General features: G+C 40.7%; 1 protein-coding gene across 1 annotated transcript; it reads right to left on the bottom strand.

Annotated features, from left to right (window-relative positions):
- Window positions 1-478: 478 nt before the first annotated feature.
- On the bottom strand, window positions 479-21,307 carry shisa9b (shisa family member 9b). Its single transcript, XM_047039199.1, has 4 exons — window positions 20,521-21,307; window positions 19,596-19,711; window positions 6,813-6,968; window positions 479-4,329 (listed from the first exon to the last, which is right to left on the bottom strand). The coding sequence occupies exons 1-4, from the start codon at window positions 21,078-21,080 to the stop codon at window positions 3,932-3,934; spliced, it is 1,230 nt and encodes a 409-aa protein (XP_046895155.1). The 5' UTR covers window positions 21,081-21,307; the 3' UTR covers window positions 479-3,931.
- Between the last annotated feature and the right edge of the window lie 596 nt (window positions 21,308-21,903).

Below are 21,903 nucleotides of genomic sequence, written 5' to 3'. Positions count from 1 at the left end.
AGGGACATATTGGATTTGAATTAAGAATCCTCCCAACACCAGGACAAAGGCCTCTTCCCCTAAAGATAGATGAGCTGACATGGGTGTTAAATGATTAGTCTGGACAAGCGGATTAACTCCAATAGTAGGAGCAAGGTGTCCAGACAGTGGATTTATTAGCTGTGTGTTGAAACACAATCAGCCTGCAGGCATGTCAGGGACCTGAGATGCTGATCAAAGGGCTATAGAGAAGAAGTTGAAACAATGGTTTCTGTTCTGCAGGCTCAGCACACAGATGGGATCTGTTTCCTGCGTCACGCGGTGGAATGATTGTGAGAGTCTTTTCAGGCTCTTACAATACAGATGTAGGAACAGGGAGTGTTTTCGTTTGGACTATTTGGATTACAGTGTGTTCAATCTAAAACGTTGAAAATGTGTCGAAGTGGAAAACAGAAAGAGAGAAAATAACATATGTTTCGATGCACACATATGTGTTGAAGAGAAATTGATTTATTGGAAATATGTTTGCACTGTAGGTGTGTACTTTACAATGGCGTTTACCTTTTTACAACTTGCACATTTTGACAAGTTTCCATTTATAAAAAATCTGTTTCTGTGTTCAAAATGATCTACTGACCACAGATGTAAATCCTTTCCCATACACATTTATAATCAGGCATCTTCAACCTCAATGTACAGTCCAGGTCACCAGTACAATTGTCCATTTAATAAGAATTGTTGGTGTTACACTCCAACCGTTAAACCCACATGAATACAACAAATGTCAACTACATAGAACTATAGCCTCATACAGGCATATACTAGACACAGTAAAGGGACATTTGAACAGATAATGATTATAACATTTGATTTGAATTTGTCTGGCAGTGAGTCAAACAAATAAACATTAGCATATTGTCATGTATCATGGTGACTAGTCAATAATATTTCCCCCCATTTTTTCCCCCATTTCACAGAGCTTGTACTGCACTTTATTTTACTACATAAAGGACTTTTATTGTTGGGCATCATGGCCTTCATGTTTAACAAAAATACTTGCCTAACAAAACAGTCCATGCAAACTTTTGTCATGTACAAGTGCAATCTACCAGGCACTCCAAAACCCATTTTGCAGCGTTGAATTTGTGCACATAGAATACAGTAACAAAAGGGCCGACTTGTTACAGTTTACATTCTGGTGATTACTGGTTACTGAGTTGATTCCTGTCTCCTGAACAAAAGATGATGATGCTGTCAGTCTGTGTGGCAACTGTGGCTTTTTAAGTAAAAGGTCAGCCCTTGTAGTTCTACTCAACATGACAACCTTGCACTAAACCACAGTTTCAACACAATAACACCTACTGTGTTGTAGAACACTACACTTTTGATACACAATACAAATGTGATACACAGATACTGTATGTATACCTTGTAATATTGTATTTTTGCATCACACAGTTGGTACTCTGACGTGTTTTATTAAATCTTGGGACAATGACGGGTGCAAAAATGTAAAACATATGCCTTGCATATATAGTGAATGAACAATACTGTACATAGTATTATGTACAAATTATTGTTTATAAGACATTTGAATCTGCATTAATAGGTGTGGCAGTTTGTGTGATGGCAACTTACATGCAAAAGTGAAATAAGGTTTTTGACAACTGTATAGTTATATAGAGGCAAGAGCAGGTTATGTGCCTTGGTTACACTGTAGGCATACTGTAGCAATCTATTGTGTAATTACTGTACATCAAACAGAAGAAACAGTATGAATTAAGAGTCAATGCACCCCAAGTATTTTTTTGGTATATGTGTGCCTAATTGATAGTTACTGTATGACTCAAAGTAGGTACTGTACTGTACTCAAATGTAGAGAAACATCTATTAAGTATTTCTAAAGACAATTTTATGTTACATCCACAGGACATTATTGTTTTTATCAAATGTGCCCTGTGATTTATTTGGAGAACTACAGTGTCTTGGCCATATGCATGTACCTTTTACGTTTCTAAAGAAGTGGTGAGTGACGTAGGGTGCTGGACTTCAACGTGGTAAATGTATTTTTAGCAGTCGTCATGTGGAGCAAATGAATGACAAGACGGCTGCCTCTACTTCAGCCATTAGAGCTACTTTGTCACCAGCTGCCTGGCTGAAACGCAGGGAGGAAACCTTTAGAAAGTTGAACCGCAAGTGAAGACATGCAGACAAGGTGTGGGATGTGTCTGCATCACTTGGCAGCAAACGCAACGCAACACATGGCAAATTGCATCAGAAGCCCTTCAGAATGTCTTTTTTTGGTAAGCTAGGCGGGCATCTCAACTGTTAATGCATTATGCTCATGTGGGCTTCCCAGAATGAGGCATTTTATGAAATAGTTTCAGTTTTTATTTGATGACGCACAACTAGCCCACTTAACTCCAAAATGTTCTTCCTAATGAGAGTAAGGGCATTGTTTGTAGAGTGGCAGTCGACTTTGAAGAGATTTGGGACTCAAACATAATCTGACCAATCAGAGACAAGCATGTATCATAAACATTATTCCATTTGTAGTTATCCTTCCTATGTGTAAAAACACAAAAATCATCTTTTCCTTCACTATTATCCGTTAATTTTAACAGTATAATAGTTAACACTTAATATTATTATTTAACACTGAATATTACTAAACTGAATTATATTTAATGATACACCATTTGGGACATTTGTTTCACTATGTATGTTAAAACAAAAGGATTAGAAGGGGACATGAAATGAGATAATTTCTTTCTTCATCCTGAGTTTCATATCATTCTACATCAAATTCTCCTCTCTACGGTTAGCTCTGGTCTCTCAACAGACACAGCTGAATCTCTTGGACATCCTCTACTGTAGGATAATCGAATACTTGATGGCACCGTCAAATGAGAGTCCATTGTACCCTGGTTGAACATTGATCTATGCTACTTTATCTGCTGAAGAATATTTTAAAAAACACATTATTAGCTAAGTTACTGGCAGTGACTTTAGGGAGTTAGGTTTAGTTTCAGGGCAAGGATAATACCAACAATGCATTGCTGAATTAAGAAAAATGCACATTATCCACACCATTACTGATATAAGAAAGTTGAAATTGGACATGCTTGATTAAGATGGAGCATTCATTTATCCTCATGTCCAGAAGGTCTTTTAAGGAATGTTTCTAAGAGCTATTTGATACGAACAGTATTGAATCCTCTTTTAAAAAGGCACAGTCCCTAACTTCAGTGAGAGTGCAGTGTATAAGAACACCACAGAACCAGTTTGGTAAAGACTTGTTTCATTAGCTCTAAATGAACGACTATGCTGTTGGTATAGATATGGAGTTATCACTGTTTTGCAACGTCATCCCTGTCTCTGACATACATGAGCTTGCTTTTAGATGAAGTGCTGAATAACTCTCTCATTACAGTATATACAAAATGTATGAGGAACCTTTCTTCAACAATCGATTAACCCAAAACTCTAAACTGTGTTCAGATATACTGTAGTCCCATTGAATCATTCGATATGGTCAACATAATTCGGACATACAAGCCCGCTGAGATGTCATTAAATAATGACATTTGTAGCCTGAATGGTAATTTGAATGATCAGAGGTTAGACTTCTCTGCTCACTGGTTTAGTCAGACTTGATGTGATTATTGATTGCATTATAATCAGCAGTACAGTGATTATTTAAATAACCCTTTGAGGTGTGAAGCACTGTATGTTTCTGTAGTCACTCTCACCTTTCTGCAGGACTTTCATACATGGCAATCACATGCAGAGTCACGCACAAAGACACAATTGACTCCCTAAAAAGAGGGTCAGAGTCAAACTCTGCAATTCTTCTTCCGCCTCTTGACCAACCCCTCGGTTTTGTGTCTGTTATTTCCCCTGCTCCCTGTCTTGCAGCTGCGATGCTAGTGGTAGGGGTAGTTGGGCCCTATCACACAGTCACTTCTGTCTTGCTGTTGGTGACAAAGTAGGGTTGCGGGGGCAGATAGTGCTGGCTGCGCAGGGTGTGCATCTCGTTCACCTGCTCCACGGTGCAGTGTTTCTTAGGGTCATAGGTCTGCCGCCGCCCCAGGGTCTCTGTGCCGTCCCAGCCCTTAAACATGCCTGAGGCGCCGATGGTGTTGGAGCTGTAGGCCAGGGTGTGGGAGCTGTGGGTCTTGTTGCCTTTGGACTTGTGTCCGTTCTGCTTGAGGGAAGGCTGCGGCGGTGGACTGTAAGGGTTGCTGGGCTCAGGCTCCACTCGGACCGGCTGCATGGGGAGGCTGCCCTTGGCCGTCATCTCCACCATGTGCCGCCGGTTGGTGTAGAAGTTCTCATTTGACTTCTCCGCTGGAAGGCACAAACACCACAAAAGGGAACAGAATGATTAGTAAACCGAGAACGTTAAATATCTTATGCCAGCCTTGCTTTATAGTTAACATATGCAGGTCATGTTGTGGTTATTGTCATGCTGGTGCAGATTAATTCCGCCATGAAAATTGTGGTGGAAATGTTAAAAAAACAAACAATCCCAATATGCCCCCTTTGCAAAATTATTGTCTCAAAATACTTACCTGATAGACATTTTCTCTGATTAGGGACACATAGATTCATCTGACTGGTAAAATGTGGGGTGGCAGTTTTAATGGGTAAAAACAGCCAGGGTTTTGAAATAGTTTGGTGGTGTTAATTATCAAGCACAATAAATGTTGCCAAAACTGTATTGAATGTCATGCCTGAGTATACCCGTAATTATTATTTTTTAAGTTGTATCTACCTATTATCATCTGGGAACATGCTGGTTCTCACTGTCAGAGGATGTGGACAGGCCTGTGTGCACACATCTATTGTATATGCAAATATGGTGTCATTCATGTCTCCAATACAGCCCCGACATGAAAACAAAATAAAGTGCTAATTGGTGGCGAGCACACCATGTTCCAATGTAAATCCCCATAATTTCACTGTGACATTTCCCATTTCTCTTTAATTGAATGTCCAACAGGTGACCTTTGATAGGCTCTGCCCCCAGCTGGTGGGTGCTTGGGTTGCTTTTGTGCACTGGATCAAAGGCCATGATGCAGGAGACACATCTGAGATGAGAGGAGTGGATGAGGGAGCCGTGTCTCCTCAGAACAAGATCCTTTTATACAGCCGATGAAGCAGCCTTACAGACTAAAACACACCAGAGAGACAGGGACATCACAGTGGCTCACCAGGCAGAACCCAAACAGTTTAGTTTAGTTAAGCTTCCTCAGGCTGTCTCCCAGTCCCCAGTCCCACCTCACCTCCATCTCTACCGCTCTCCTTTTCTCTGAGTCTCCATCTCTTAATAGATAAGATTTCCCCTGTCTTTATTTTTGATTTACCCTAATGATCAGTCTACTTGACGTTTCTTGAGTGAATTAGCATCAGCTGCATCTGAATGTCACACAGTGTCTGCTGTTCCACATGCAGAATCCTCTGGTAGATCAGGGCTGCAAATCGCACTCTGACAGCTGTCATCTCTCTGAAGCTTTTTACTGGCTGTGCCTTTAATTGGATGAGACAGAATCCATAAAAGTATATCTGTTTCAGCTCTCTGCTAAAGACTATCAAATGTTTCCATCAATGCTTTTAGACCCATCAAAGACAGTCAGTTTCTGATGCCGCTCTTGAATTCTGTTAATCACACCATATACCATGCCTCTTGAACTATGTTCATGGTGTGTCGGCAAACCAGCTTTGTTTGAAGGTCCATTGGCATCAAACATGGGAATATAAAAAAATGGTATGCTTCTTTTGAAAATGTTATTGAAATATGGACATTTCGGTTTATTATAGGATACTAGGATACTAGTATAGGATACGGCTAGTTCCAGTACAATCTACCATACATCATGCTCAATAACTTCAAGCATTGAATAAAATACCTCACAACCCGTAAGATGGGTCAGAGTGAAGGTAGAACAAAGGTCATAATTTCATTGTACTATTGTCCGTTTTGATTTGATGATACTAAATTGAATTACTTGCTAAAGCGATGTGCCAAATCTGTTGAATATGTCTGTTAAAAATACAGAACAAAGATCTTACTAAATCACCGAGGCACAAAAACATTCATGATGAGATTGTAAGTAGCAATTATAAGATCTAAAAACTTCTTACAGAAATGATTACATAATCACAGTAAAACTACTTCACTAACAGCACCATTATGGATGGCAGTTCATGGCGAATATTTATTTGATGTGAAGGTCCCTGGGTGATAAATTATAAATCAATAGCTATTGTGCAAAAAATGCGAGGTTATTTTCCTTCTTGTCTGACAAGGTAATTTTCCTCTGTTATCAATTCTAATTTTGAATACTTTGTTTACACACAGCTAACATTTCTGTGAAAAGCTCTTTTCCATAGCCATGCTTTAAACAGAAAGTGTCACATAAACACTGTCTTTCAGTAAACAAGCATTTGCATGCTAAGATTGAGATGGAAAGTGGAGATGAGGCAAAATAATAATTATAGCTGGCAGAACATATCTCTAGTGCTTCGTGTGCTTTACTCCAATTCAGATGTGAGAGATGTGCATTGTGTTAATTAGCTCACATTTAATCATGTAATTTGTCTGTGATGACATGGGATTTCCACACTTCAGGAGCACACGTTCTCTCTCCAAACTCTGTTCACAGTACTGTATCACACTACTTGTCTTTGAAATCGTGAGAAAATGGATGCTATTGAATCAGCTATATTCCTCTTCCACAAACCTTTTTTTTTATTTTTCTTTTACATACCGTATCTGGAATAGGACATCTAAACATTCACAAGCCTCAAAATAAGCACCAGTCTCTCACCAACAGCCTTTAGGGAGGCATATTTGTTGATCTCCTTGCCAGGTTGCTGTTGCTCATAGGGGTGGGTGAGCTGTCCAATGGGAGGGTAAGGGTGTGGTGGGGTTAAGCCTGCCATCATAGCTGATCCTGAGCCCATGCTGTTCATCTGGTTGCTCTCTGCAGGAAGACACAAAAAGAAAACATAAGAACCCATGGCCAGCGATACTGTATCGGTATCTCTCGGACAGACTTCATGCACAGCAGTAGAAGCTTGGTACACTTGTACATTCTTTGCAACATTTGCTAGTTTGTGTGCATAAAGTACTGTACCTGTAAGTCATCACCATCATCATGAAACATGTATAGATGTTATACATATATATATATATATATATATATAGATAGATAGATAGATAGATAGATGTAGATATACATATAGATGTAGATCAATCTGATTACAATTACAGACCCAAATCCAACCACCAATGGCAGTGCATATTAGTGAATAAAAACAACAGTTTTTACTCACGCTGTAACAGTACAACACTTTTTGTGAGTCTAGAAAGTCTAGAAACTGGAGAAAGTATCCAATGAAAGCTGGACGAGGTGAGCCCTGACAGTACCCTGTCTGTGTGGGTACTTATTGACCCATCACCCAAACTTTAGTTTTCTCTGCTAAGGGCATCTCTTCATGTCCACCCCAGGATACAAATCATTAACCATGGATCGCTCGGAGTGCTAGCCAGTGCCAACTGCGCTAATCCTTCTCCAATCCAATTTCTTTTGAACTGGTTTCCTCCAAACAAGCTCCTGCTGATATAACGTCCAATATCCCTGATGGAAATTAGCCTGGTGGATGGATGGAAACAGACAATGTTAATTGTTCGAGCTTCTTGGTTGCGTCACTCTCCCAGTGGCTGGATGTCTCTGGGGACCCAGCTGGGGAAAGTCAGGACTGCTCTTTGTAAAACTGTACTAATCCAACAGAAGACATCTGCTTAATTGAGGGGTGCACAGAACCAGGGTAAATTGACTGCCCCCCTGCCTGCTGGCATTACAGAGCAGCCAGATGTCCCAAGCATCATTTTCCACTGCCCTGATAGCACTGGGAGGTCAGAAGAGCACGCCCACACACATGTGGCCATTCGGGGGAAGCTCCGTGCATCGCCACCGTAACAAACAAAGCAGAAATGTCCTTTCCATCATGGCTGTGCTGGTTGGTGAAATCCACACAACCCAAAAGTCACGTTTATGAAGGTAACTCATGTCACAGCACTGACATTTAGCTGACGTTCAGTTTTCTTCACACATAATTACCAGCTTCTGTACCAGCTAAGTGCCTCCAAATGAGAATGGTGACAGATGAGGATATCCCCTCAAGCATGTGATGCTGTACAAGTCAACATCTCTTCCTCCTCTTCTCTCCCTGGTATCCCAAAGCTGCAATGAGCACCAACCATAAGCCCTTAGGAGAGCACATTTGTTATAACACATCATGGGTGCCATAGCTTGGCTTGGCATATTGAGCTGGCATAGTTAACCTCCAAAGTTCCAAATGGTTAGTCGGACAGTGGTATAAATTATCGACTCTGGCAGCAATTGTGTTATACTGGCAGTAAGTTTTGTGAGGATTACTCTTTTTGTAAAAGCAGAGTTTGCTAATGGTAAAACATGATACATGATTGATCTTACGTTATGGTAATTTGTTTAATTGATAACACAGATAATTTCAGAATAATGATGGCAATCATGTGTTTGACAACGAAATGTTTTTGCACATATATTACTCGACAAGCACACTATTTAAAATTCATGTCATAACCACAAGCAGTCTGGGATAATTGTCAACAAGAAGACTAATGAACCACTAATGACTTATTTTTTAAGGCAACAGGTCATCATTTTTTGCAGACACGTTGACTCTTCCACAGCCTAGTAGAGGAGGGGAGAGGGAGAGGAAAAAGGCCCATCCTGTTTACTTCTGCCCCAAATGTTACTGGGCAGTATACCTAATTGGATTGACTCACTTTCAACAAAACTTGTCATCATGCACTTGCTACAGTACAGTTCACACTGACAATACAATGTCAGACAGACAATGCTTTGTCTGTTGACTTACTTCCTAATCTCCATCAAGCGTTACAATTCCAAAATGTTTGGTAACAAAATAAACATCTAATCAGACAGATAGTGTGTGTAGCAGCAAAACCTTAATCATGTCACACTTCACATTGTTAAAGGTCAGTGGAGTGTTTAAAGTTGCAAGTACCTCATCCAGACACTTAGGTATCTAGTCACACAGCTACTGCTGCTGAGGTTGTTTGTTTCGGATTAAGGACAATGGGCTGAGAAGAGAAACAACACTTGATGCATGGGGGGGAGGAACTTTGCATCAAAAACACTCATGCTAAATTGAATGAAACATTCTCAACCTAGTCTAGGTGAGCAGAGACCATGCGTCATGTCATGTCAACTATCAAGGAAATGCCACCTGAGCTTTTAGTTTCCTCATCTTCCCCTGGTAGCCCCCTTTGTGTGGAAGTTAGTCTTCTACTTAATGAATATGTCAGCTCTAGTTATGCCTGTTTCCTGCCAGGTGACACAGCAGGACCTGACTGGTCTCTCCAATCCTGAGGAACATTTTCACCACTGGATCTACCTTTTCCAAAGGCTGGAAAGACTTGTATTGGAAGTCTTATGGACAAATTAAAGACACACATATGGCCCGTATTGCAGCATATTCATTCAAATGGCACCTGGAGGGTTCTACTGTGTCCCAAAACCCCCCACTGATAATGGTTTTCTTGATGTACAAGAAATGGCAATTGGTGTCCCATTCATGCTAATTGAGCAGGGAATCTATGTGAAGAATCATCCATCAGTTTTGGCAGCTATATAGATCATACCAGCAAAAGTGACTGCCATTGCTAATCGGAAAACCCTGCTTCGAAATTCTTGTGAAAAACAGCATTAAAGAAACACATTTCCCAAGGAAACCCACTGGTCCCTGAGGATTCTCTGCTATTGGGAATAATTCAGGATGGAACAAGGGAAGAAGGGAAGCAGAAAGTCAAGCTAGACCCAAAGAGACCCTGACATGAATTAATGATTATTTTTGGACCCTTTATAAAGTTTATTCCTTGAAATTGACAGGGGAAATAGGAGACCATGTCACTGCAACTACAATAGATTTGCCTTTAAAGGGGGGACTGATCTGTTTTGAAAGGGGAAACTGGGCATGTTTATTTTCTTTAGCAGTGTAATTAATGAAAGAGGAGACTATGCACTGAGATGGAAAGTGGGCGGAGGGCAGAGAGAAATCAAGGTCAGGGACAGGAGGTGTGAACCAAACAGAAAACAACTGCCAGAACAACTTCAAAAGGACTCATCTCTTGTGCAGATTTCTTCTATTTTGGGGGGTAAGTTTGCTTTTCTAAAGAATCAACTTTTAGTTGTTGGGAGACCACTATTCCTTGGTGGAGCATCTCCTTGATAAAAACAGATAATTAATACAGAAATTAGGCTAATTAGGACCTCTTTTCCCACTGGTCAAAAGGGAACTTTCAGTTCTGTGCTAATTACTTAAAAAAGGACCATGCAATTTTCTATGTTGTCCCATGAAAAAGGATAGAGGGATTGATGTGGAGGGGCAGAGTGAAAGTTGTAAGGGCCTTTTCATTCCATTGTTCACCTGAATTACCACCTTCCTGGGAATAATGGCCTATCATGGTGAAGTATAATCATGCGGACAGAAAAAGATTAAACAAAAGTCATTCATTCTTGTTCTCTTAGCATGAATACCTTGTTGTGATGAATCAAATCATGTATGTTGCAACCAGGATCAAAAGCTACTTCTGCGATGTATTTCATAAGAACAGAAGCACCGTTCTATCTCTCTCTCATTGAAGGGGTACAGTTTACTAATTTGTGTTTCGTTATCTGCATTTTTCATGTCTGAATATAATGCATTAAACCTGACTCTTAACCTTCACAATAGTGTTTCAAGAATTAGATATATCCCTAATTTTAACCTTCTCAGATTTGCTGGTGAAGAGATATTGTGAAAACTTGTTGTAAGGTTAAATACTTAAAGGTTGTTGCAGAGTATGCAAGTCAACACTACAGACATAGATACCTCCCCAGGACTCATAAAAAATTAACAGGTGTATTTTGGGAGCAGGCTGCCCCAAAGGAACAGTACTATGAGAAGGACACTCTTGTTTACAGGTTACTTTTCAAACGGGGAATGATAATGATCACTTAACTCCTATTCTCCTAGATGCCTGTTAAAATGAAGTTGCTATAGATGCTGATTTTATGTCAAAGTTTTTTGGGATGGTTTTTTTCAGTTGCTCCCACTCTGGGATAGATCCTTTGAGCACAGGTCGGTCAAATAGATGTCATCATCATGTCTGAATGTTAAAGCAAGTGAAAGACATCTAGACACCTTCTTTAGATGTCATACTGACATCCTTAGAGTGTCAGTTCTGGTCTGGTGAAATCCAGTAAAATCCTAAACTCTTAATTCCCACTTGGGTACCAGAATTGTATATCAGGTTATGTGAAATGTTTGATGAGAACAAAGATAATATGTACATAATAGTTACAGGACGCAGTGACCAAAATTGAACCTTAATACATAATCTGAATGACACTGTGTGCCATTTTGGGAGTAGATTAGAATACAGGCGCCTCCATCACCAATATCTCCAATTGTGAATGTAGTTTAATTTGCCAAAGATTGAGTAATCATCCGTAGTTCGCTTTTCAAATCCAATGTTTGATGGCAGGGGTGTCTAAACATACTGTATATGCGTTGAACAGAGCAATGCAGAGGAACAGATCTAGGCCACAGACAGTGGGATCCAATCAGAGAAGTTAAGCTCTTGCTGTGCGATAATAACTCTGATGATATAGCGTGATTTCTGCCTTTGTCCCTCACCTGTGCTCATTACCTCACTCTTTAATGCCCATGTAAATTTATGAGCTTCCCCAAGTGTTATTGAGGACAGCATTTTATTTAGTAAATGCTTATGCTAGTAGCTTGATTGACTAAATGGGTGAGTGGGTTTGACTACAAATGTATTTTCACATCTATTACCTTGTGCTCGGAAAAACGTTGCATGACATCTAGCAAATGTACATCCCAGCACTGCATACTTTATGAATGCATTTACGCTATTACATTTGGTCCTTTGTGATTAGTAATTAACGTTGACATTCACCTATGCTAAGTGTACATTAACAGGATGATACTGCTTTTATGATTTATTCATGGTGACCTCATAGTGTGCACTTTAGGAACTGATAATTTAACATTAGGGGGAAAAGGGAATGCACCACATAACGATTTGCAACAACATTTTAAATATGCATAAAACCATTTACCATTCAATGCATTAAGATCTGTGGACTTTGCGTTGGTGGGAGCTACTTACTGTAATTCCACACAAGTTGGTGGGGTTGTGTAATCAAATGGTGCTCTTAATGTGTCTAGTTGTGTCAGAGGTGCCAGAGCTTGGAGATTCCATGTATTCCATGCATTTTCGGAAGCAAATGTTGCTTGCTCTCTGCAGAAAACGGTGTCTAGGATTATTAAAGCAAACTGCTAATATACTGTATATTTAAGTGTTTTCAAAGTGCTTGAGCTACTTATTAAAGACAAATGCAATTACTTGAGGCAGTGCTTTATTTGTTTCCATGCTGTGGGAGTAATCAATTATAATTTGTTATAAATAGTGCTAATCAGCATCTGATAGAGTTTGACCAATTCATTCACATTGAATATTTTCAGCAAACTGATTTTAGACAACTTGACCCGAGGAGAAGGTGTAACTCAAATATGTTATAGGTAAAAGTATTATAATAATAACTATAATAGGTATCCAAACATATGCATTGATACAATAGACATAAAACAATATACTCCTTCACAGAAATGTGTATAATAATAGTGTTTTTGTGGACTATGTGATATCTTTAGCTTTGTTTCAACATAGTAGGTCACACATATATAGCTCCCCTTGTCACCCAGGGATTGCACGGCTAGCCGTAGCGAGTTGGCAGCCAGTGCAGACTTTGTTCTCGCCCCGGCTGACTGCCTGGAGAGTAAAAGAGCCCAGGCTGCCACAGGTGCCCTTTGCTCAAACAGGGAGGCCTGAAGGAAAGGAACATGACAGTGTGGGTGGCCAAGATAGCCTTGCAGCACACAAGCTTCCCACCACCCTAAGGAGATAGGGAAGCAGAACGCAACCATGTCTGAGGGGAATGTGTCATCTGTGATGGGTAACATGTCAGAGAGAGAGAGAGAGAGAGAGAGAGAGAGAGAGAGAGAGAGAGAGAGAGAGAGAGAGAGAGAGAGAGAGAGAGCTCCGTCTGGACCCTCTCACTCAGTGTCAGCTAGACACCACAACCCCTAGCTCACAGCACCCAGTTCAGCTCTGGCACCTCTCTCTGTTACACCTGATGGTGCCAGAAATGACAAACAGCCACAGCATTGTGCCCTGTGGCCGTGTCCGTCCATCCAAATTCACCCCTGCCAACCTATCCCCGAACCTTGCCACCGAGCCAGCAACATAAAAAACAAGGAAAACCTGCCACAGCGAGAAATGCTGCTTTTGAAGAGTGAATTTCGGAGAATCCCTGCGAACACTACAGTATGAAGGAAATACAAAGCATTGCCTCAAGTACATCTATTCCCAAGGCTTTCTTCTGAAAGGTCCAAACTCTGTACTGTACACCGGTGCATTGCGTACTGTAGGCAGTATAGTTTACTGTACAGACTGCACATCATAATTCAAGCCTGAGAAAATGCCGTTTTTCATTGACAAGCAAAAGAGAGAGACCAAGCCCCAAGCCCACATGTTTCAGTTTGTACTATTTTACCATTTTTACAAACTATTACAAAGCCACCTTTTACCATCTGTTCAAAACCACTGATGTGACCCTCAGAACTACAGCAGCAGGGAATTCATTTTCAGACAGCTCACTAAGACAAGGATGAGTAACATTTGTGCCATTTCTTTAACGTATTGCAACATCTGTTATGTATGGTTAACAGGAATAATGTTACTTAATTGGATGTCTTGTCTCCCTTACCTACATTAGCATGATTAGAGTCAAGTCCATACCATGATGTCTTACAATACAAAAAGGACAGCAACAATGTTAGACCTAATGTGGGCGAAAGCATATGTCAAGCTATTCTGTCGCAACCCAATGCAACACTTGCATGTATAATGTAATAACGGGGAAAGTTCAGTGTTTAAAAGTATCCTCAAACCAGTTTTTTTGTGTTTTGTGTCTTTGATATTGCAGATAATGAACATCACAATACCAATGAAAAAGACATTATGCCACAGTCAACAGTGTACCACCAGTGGTCACTTCTGAAACAAAAACATTGCCACATCCAATGCAACCCAAAACCTCAAAGCTTTCTTAGAAGGTTCTGACCTAGTGGCCAAATACCTTCTTTTGAAGCATGAGTGAAGAAAGCTTCTCTTTCTCTCACTGGTATTATTATGATATTGACAAATCTTCCATGTAACCATTCAATCAATGGCAGTTAGTCTGCCATTGATTTCATTCTTATTCTTACTGTACGGCAATGGAAATTTCATAAGGGATTATTAAGATCTCCTTAATGAGATCTTCAGACATAACCAAACATTTCAACTGGGGAGGTTGAACATGTCATGTTTTCATATTGCACAAGATTGCAGTGGATTTGGAATTCATGACCATGTGGTTAAGCTTCGTATATCACGTGTCAATATATCCGTGGTCAAGAGGGTTGTGCAATATGTCCCCCTTGTACTGTGAAGATGTTGATATGTGATTTTATCTTCTGTGGAACTTCAGGATGGGGTCCAGAACAGATTTCCCTACGGGGACATTAAATGATATCTAATCTTTTCTTATGTGATGATCCAGGGATTCAAGCTCTTACTTTCACCAAGTTAAAGTTTGCTTTGAGTATTGCTTTCTAATAACCAGTATATATGGAGTGGAGGAGGTGCTCTGTAGACAACAGTGCTAGGGCTGCAGAGGCTCAGAGACTCGATTTACACAACCACCTACCTGTCAACATGTCGGCTCAGCTAGTAATGAACTGATAATTATTCCAGGAGGGGGCGCGGTAGAAAAGAGAGGTCTCCGTTTAAAGAATGATTAATTATTCGCCTGTCATGGCAGCGCCAAGACATCACCTAAATTCATTAAACAGAATGATAATTTCAGCAGAAGGAGAAATATTCTAGTCATGAGAGGTGCACTGACAGGGTAACGTAATCATCTGGAATGAACCAAGACAGGCACAGCGTGACACAGCCGTGACCAAAGTTCTTTAAAGATTCACGAGTTCTTCATAGTCTCTACTGCTTTCACACCAGAAAACAGGGTTTGGCTATCTTAATTTAATGTTTAATATGTTTTGTATCTGTATTATGTATGCATTGTATGATGTCTGTGGGTTTTGATGTTGGGTGTTTTTTCAATTTCAACCAATCTGCCAATAAACCTGAACTGGAGCCTTCCCGGTACCATGTAGGCTAAAGCCTTACTGTAGCCAGGCACTTTGCTGCATATCCTCCCCTCTCTCTCCTTGCTTTTCTTGTCATAATTCACCACTAGCTTTCCATTAAAGCATGAAAAATGGCCCAAAATAAGGCTGAACTGAATATTTGGAACCTTAATTTCTTTATACTGAGTCTTCAACACAGTGTTACTTTGTTGTTGGTGTTCCTACAACATGTTGTTCATGTTGTGGTAGAATGTTTATTTGCTTATTTAGCAAGCTAGTGCTGTTGATTAGTGAAAGTCTACTTTAGAATAGATCTTTAGGTTTTTTACCGAGCATCTGGCTTTTCACTCAAGTCTTCTTCACATTGTGTACAAATACATTGCCACTAATAACCAAGAAAGGCATGCGTTTTTGTCAGACTGTAATATCATTACGGAGTATGGTAAATAGACCTGTGTGGTGTTACATTTCATGTATAGAAGCTGAGCAGTGTCTGACCCAAGTTTAATCAACATATGGACCTGCACCGCCTCCACAGGTCAGTTAGGAATTCACTGAAGCAAGCCATTTCATTTGTAACATACAGTAGTTTCCTATGTTGATTCGACAAGAATCATTGCAGGGTTGAAGTTCCTTTTAAAGTAGACATTCCCTCTGTAAAGTGCAATCTAAAGTTGAAGAGGGCTGTGGGGGGAGAACAATTGTCAGCACAATTGTGTGAGATCTCCATGGAAACAGCCATGCAAAGAACACATCCTATAGAGACAGTGTTAGAACTGCAAAATTATGCAGGGTCTTAACTGCCTCAGTTGGGAAATTAATACAGAGTCAAATGTCATGCATTCTGCCACAGCATGTTTAAGAGCCAGTCTGTATCCTACAACCTGGATTGATTACCAGTACCTGTCTTGCCAAGGAGATACCATGCGAATAGGTATTGATCAGTGTAAATTGTATTTAAATGTGCCTTCTCTGAAGCACTAGGGGACTATCAATGTTACAGAGCTCTCAGTGAAAAGTAATGTGAGCTTTGATACAACTTGCTAGTCCTAGATGGTAGAAACAGTTCTTATGTATTTAAAATGGATATCTTGATGTTATTCATGTAATTATGACCATCCTGTGAGCCTCTAAAAACATTTTCTGACTAGATAATGCCATGTTTTCTGTATGTTAAAATGATGAGAACGTGGCAATAAATTAACACAACGCTGTCTCATGTGTAAGTCTTAGTGTATGCGAGGCCATTTACATAATGTACCATTGGAAAGACTGGTCTACCAGAAGCTGAGGAGTTAATGTGCTTGTTTACGTCTTGTTTACGTAATGAGATTTATTTTACAGGTGTAATCGAATAGCCTGACGTTGTCATACTCATAATTCTAGTCGGGAGTCAGATGGCTGAGCGGTGAGGGAGTCGGGCTAGTAATCAGAAGGTTGCTGGATCGTTTCCCCGCCGTGCCACATGATGTTGTGTCCTTGGGCAAGGCACTTCACCCTACTTACCTCGGGGGGAATGTCCCTGTACTTACTGTAAGTCGCTCTGGATAAGAGCATCTGCTAAATGACTAAATGTAATGTAAATGTAAAATGTAATGTAGTCAGAATATGAGTCTGAAAACTCTCCGTTGGGCTGTGACTACGGGGCGTGTTTCAACCGAACTCGTAAAACAAATGCCTCTTCGCCCAATTGGATAGACCTACAACCAATCAGAGCAACGTAACATGTTGTTTGTTGAAAACGGATTCAACCCAAGCGCTCTTTCGTGACGTTGATGATTACGTTACAGTTGATCATCTGTCCATCATCGTATAAAGCCCGCCCTGGCAATTTCATTGGTCCGTCCCGATTCTGGTTTTCTGTGGTTGTCCCCAATACGAGACCCTCCAGACCCGACTTCCCGACCACATTTTTTTGTGGGCGGGGAGAAGTTGGGCTGGCAGCCAGGCTAGTAATCGACTAGCAGAAGACTACTTTTGAGAATCTTTACTGGAGGGCAGAAATTCATTTCTGTTTTATGTAGCATTTTAGGGGTTCAGATGGCTGAGCGGTTAGGGAATCGGGCTACCAATCAGAAGGTTGCCGGTACGATTCTGGCCGTTTAAAATTATGTTGTGTCCCTGGGCAAGGCACTTCACCCACTTGCCTCGGGGGAATGTCCCTGTAATTACTGTAAGTCTCTCTGGATAAGAGCGTCTGCTAAGTGACTAAATGTAAATGTTAAGAACAGCAGTGCTGTTGTTTTTTAAACCTATTTCAATGGCTAATAGGGCACAGAAGTCTGGCTGATGGTGTGCCTCACAACCTCGTGCCAAGCAGCTTCAGTATCGCGTTGACCCTGTGTAAGGGGGTCAGATGGCTGAGCGGTTAGGGAGTTGGGATATTAATCAGAAGGTTGCCGGTTCGATTATGGCCGTGCAAAATGACGTTGTGTCCTTGGGCAAGGTACTTCACCCTACCTGCCTTGGGGAGAATGTCCCTGTATTTACTGTAAGTCGCTCTGGGTAAGGGCGTCTGCTAAATGACTAAATGTAAAATGTGTAACCTGACTCAAAACAATAACACACTACCACACTGTGTTTTACGTAGCTGCCTGTAGTCAGATTTCACTCGCAAAGCACTTTAACTCCTGTGAGGTCAATGCATCCCCCCCCCCCACACACACACACACCATTTTCCATTAAATGGCCCAGCTCCCTACCGTCTCACACTGCACTCTCCCTGTTATTTTTCCTTGGCGTGCAAGGAGACAGCTCTTTAGCAGCCCAACACCTGTGTGTCAACGGCACCCTCTCAAAAACAGTGACTGCACTATCTGTCGCTGTAAACAAAGATTAACCATTCCCTCTCATCTCACCTATTTCTAACTCAACAGTGGGAAATGGCATAACAAAAAATCTGTTCACGCACCATGTAAAAAAATTGTTTTTCCTGTTAAGGTTAACAAACCCTTATTCATCAAGCAGATCAATAGACATGCATTACTTCTCTGACTGGGATTCTGATGCTCAAAGTCTTTACACAATTCTCAGCACAAGCTATATAATTATTGTATGCAAACACTTATGAAGACATCAAGCTTTGATCACGACCAGCGTGGGCATCTGTATAGATCTACTGTGTGTAGTAGCAAACACACACAATCCCAAAAAAGTGAATGCCACAATGGACAATTAAAAAACCTTCAGCACACTGAATAACACATCATTTTGTACACTGGCACATGGGCACATTATGTGTGAAAAGTAGACCACTGACAAGGGCTGAGATTACCTGAAAACTAGCTCCTTGTGCACTCACCCACTGTAATCCACAGGGCTCTTTTGTGCTCAAGTGTGGAAGTTTCCCACCTTTGTGTGGAAACAATAGCCAGTGCGCTCATGCCAACAGCCTTGTAACAGAGGGGGTCAGTCGCCTTTTTAAACACAAAGGTCTTGAGTCGAGCAATTCTCTAACAGTTATATAAAATCTCAATTAAACATGTCACCTTGCAATGCAGAAATATCAATGTCAAACTAGGACAGAGGAAAAAGACCAGTCCTTTGTTTACTGTATATCAACACATGTTGGTAACAAGCAGACATGCAATCCGTTGGAAAACCAACCTCATCAATGTGTGTAGCATGTGGATTTTTTGAGCAGGAAAAAAGAGGGGGGAGAGTCTCAGAGCAAGACAAAGAGATGGGTGAAGCAGAGAGATACTGTAGAAAAAGAGACATAGAGCGGGTGGAGGGGGGATAGTGAAAAATGTTGTAGTGGGAGATAGGGAATGGTGAAATTGTTATGTTAGTATATAGTATGTTAGTCAGAAGCAGTCGATGAGGATAATTATCACAGTATGTTAAGTTATTACTGAGGACATGAGTAATTGCTTCACCAACCCACAGGACTTTTCTTTCACAAGTTTCTCGCTTATCTGAAACACCTAAATCAGGCTAGCAAAGTGATGTTGTGAATTTCAAATCTGCTTTGCTCTAATGACAAAAGCTGATCTGATACAGTGGCGCGTTCTATCGACTGTATGAAAATAAATACAGAGATGTGCCTTACAAGACATGAATTAAAAGGACTGGATACGATTTGATGATGATTTTTTTATTGTGATATGGGACTGTAGACAAGGTTGGGTTGGTTATTCTGATTCACAATGTCAAAACCTTACTTTGGCATTAGATTCCAGTCCTCAACAGATACAAGCTCCCAAACAATTGTATTTTTTTAAATATAGAATTGAATGTTATTCAATATGAATGAAGATAAGAGATAGTTGCACACTTACGTTGATTAGTGATTTGTGGTCTGCTGACTTGCATGGTGTCATAGTGCTGGCCATGTACTCCAATGCCTTCTGAGTGTTCTCCTGGGGCAGGCTGGCGCATCACCTGGGCAAGAGCTCTGAGGAAACATTGCTTTCTCAGTGACATCCTCTCCACACCATGGTCCTCTCCACTACTCCCAATATAAGAACTCAATTAATACTGTATCCATGGGAAGACTGTACTGTGGTTCAAGGATTGTGTTTCCACAAACTCCAGTTCTGATCATTAATGCTTACTCCAAAGAGTAAACCAGAGTGTTTTAAACGTACACTACAGTAACAAATATATGAGCTGCATAAAGTCAGTAGGCTCACCAACTGAAATTCAAACTGCATCAAAATAAATGGAGAAGCAGGGCAAGCTGGGTGTGAGACTGAAAAGAAATGTTGACAAATGTAGACAGCTAATTTCAATGACCAGTTTATAATGAAAACAGGGAAATGTAGGTCAACGAGTTATCAAACACCCAACCTATTTCTTTAAGGAAATGTGGCTGTTACTCGCACTAGTTGGTTGCAACATGGTCGAGAGAGAGTACCAAGACACAATACAACTAGGTTACACTTAATTAAAAACATAAGTAGGCCTACTAATTAAAATAAATAACCTACTGCTTTAAATGTAGAGGGGTGGTCTAGGATTAATCTTATTATTGAATTTAATCTTGGAATTGATTTATTTAAATGATCAAATGAACTCAAATCGGGAAACATATTTAATTGAAAGGCGTTTTGTCATTTTTCTACGTATTTTCAGTGCTGCACCGCATGGTCTTTTTGACTTTACACTAAATATTATTACACTTTTGCATTCCATGTCTTCTGACTGCATCAGCAGTGTGCTCAGAGCTTCTTTGTAATTACTTGTCGCCTAAATGTATAGTACCTGGACATGTTTTCTCTGTGTGGTCGGTGCGCCTTCTCTAGTCCTAATTTCGTGAAGATCCCAACGAGTGCCATAATAGCCACGACACCACACACTATATACACAATCAAATTAGTCTTATCCTTAGTGGGGTCGTGTGTAAGGTCGTTCCTTTTGGACGGGGGTTTGCCGGTCTTCAGCCACTGTGGAGTGTCGTAATTTTTGCAGGTTGTTTGGTCTAGCCGCGAGATTTTGTATTCGCAGCAGAATCTAAAACCACAGGTCCCGCAGCAGTACAGGTAACTGCCCGTGGTGCAGTTGAAGGGAGGGTCCCACTGACCCATAACGTCGTAGTAACCGCTGCACCTGCCTTCTTTGTGTGGGACTTCAGCGATGCTATTCTCGCCATCTTTCGAGTCGTTGACCATAGTAAAGCCGTCAAGTTTCTGCCCTGGCTCCCCCTCCGCGTTGCACACAAGAACTTTCACCAAAAAGTAACCGAGTAACAACCCCGCGCTTTTCATCATGTGCCTCCCTTTTTCTCCACTGTAGTCAAAGGACAGAAGACTACCAAGTCTCATAAAAAGCCTGAGTACATAATCCAAAGAGGTGAGAAACAGCCATCCACAAAACAATCATGACTGTTTAACACAAATTGCGTTATTTCTTCTAAAACAGTCAATTAAGACCTTGAACCTATATCTACAATAGTTTTGATCTCATGGTTCTACGCTGCGCCACTAACATTCTCCGTTGAAAATCGGAACCTATATATTGGTCGTTCACTCAAGGCAGTGGGGAAAGAACCTTACGAGTAGAGTGAGTGAGAGAGTGGGAAAGAGGACGAATAAGACACTTGTGTGGGAGAGAGCGTGTGTGTGTGTGTGTGTGTGTGTGTGCGTGTGTGTGAGAGAGAGAGAGAGAGAGAGAGAGAGAGAGGGGGGGGGGGGGGGGGAGAGACACTGAGAGAAGCCGATTGCCTGGGGACACGTTTTCAAAACATTATTCTCAATTATCCTAGTGAATATTTGCAAGGAATAATGCAATGTAAAAATTGATGTGGCATAGATTGCACTTTTTGATCAAGAACAGATCGCCCATTTCATAGTTTATAGGACTGAGTTACATTAATAATGAGAAACCTCTGAGCCAAATAACAGTTGCTCTGGCAGTCTTAATTGCAATGGTAATCTTGATGTAGCCAGCAGCATATGAATGCAGTGGTTTCTAGGCTATATAGCATACATGTAGCCTATTTTAGGAATATTGTAATTGTACCTAGATGTTACCGCTGATGTGATCTTCAATTATGTTACAACAGTGTTATTTCTCAGGATTTCTGTATGTGGTTATTAAATTACTGGCCTATTTAGTATTTCATTATCAATAAATGATAAAGAAGGT

The sequence above is a fragment of the Hypomesus transpacificus genome, chromosome 17 (assembly GCF_021917145.1).
Source record: "Hypomesus transpacificus isolate Combined female chromosome 17, fHypTra1, whole genome shotgun sequence".
Lineage (NCBI taxonomy): Eukaryota > Metazoa > Chordata > Actinopteri > Osmeriformes > Osmeridae > Hypomesus > Hypomesus transpacificus.
The sequence above is the reverse complement of the archived record's forward strand: the minus strand, read 5'-3'. Positions and strand labels throughout refer to the sequence as shown.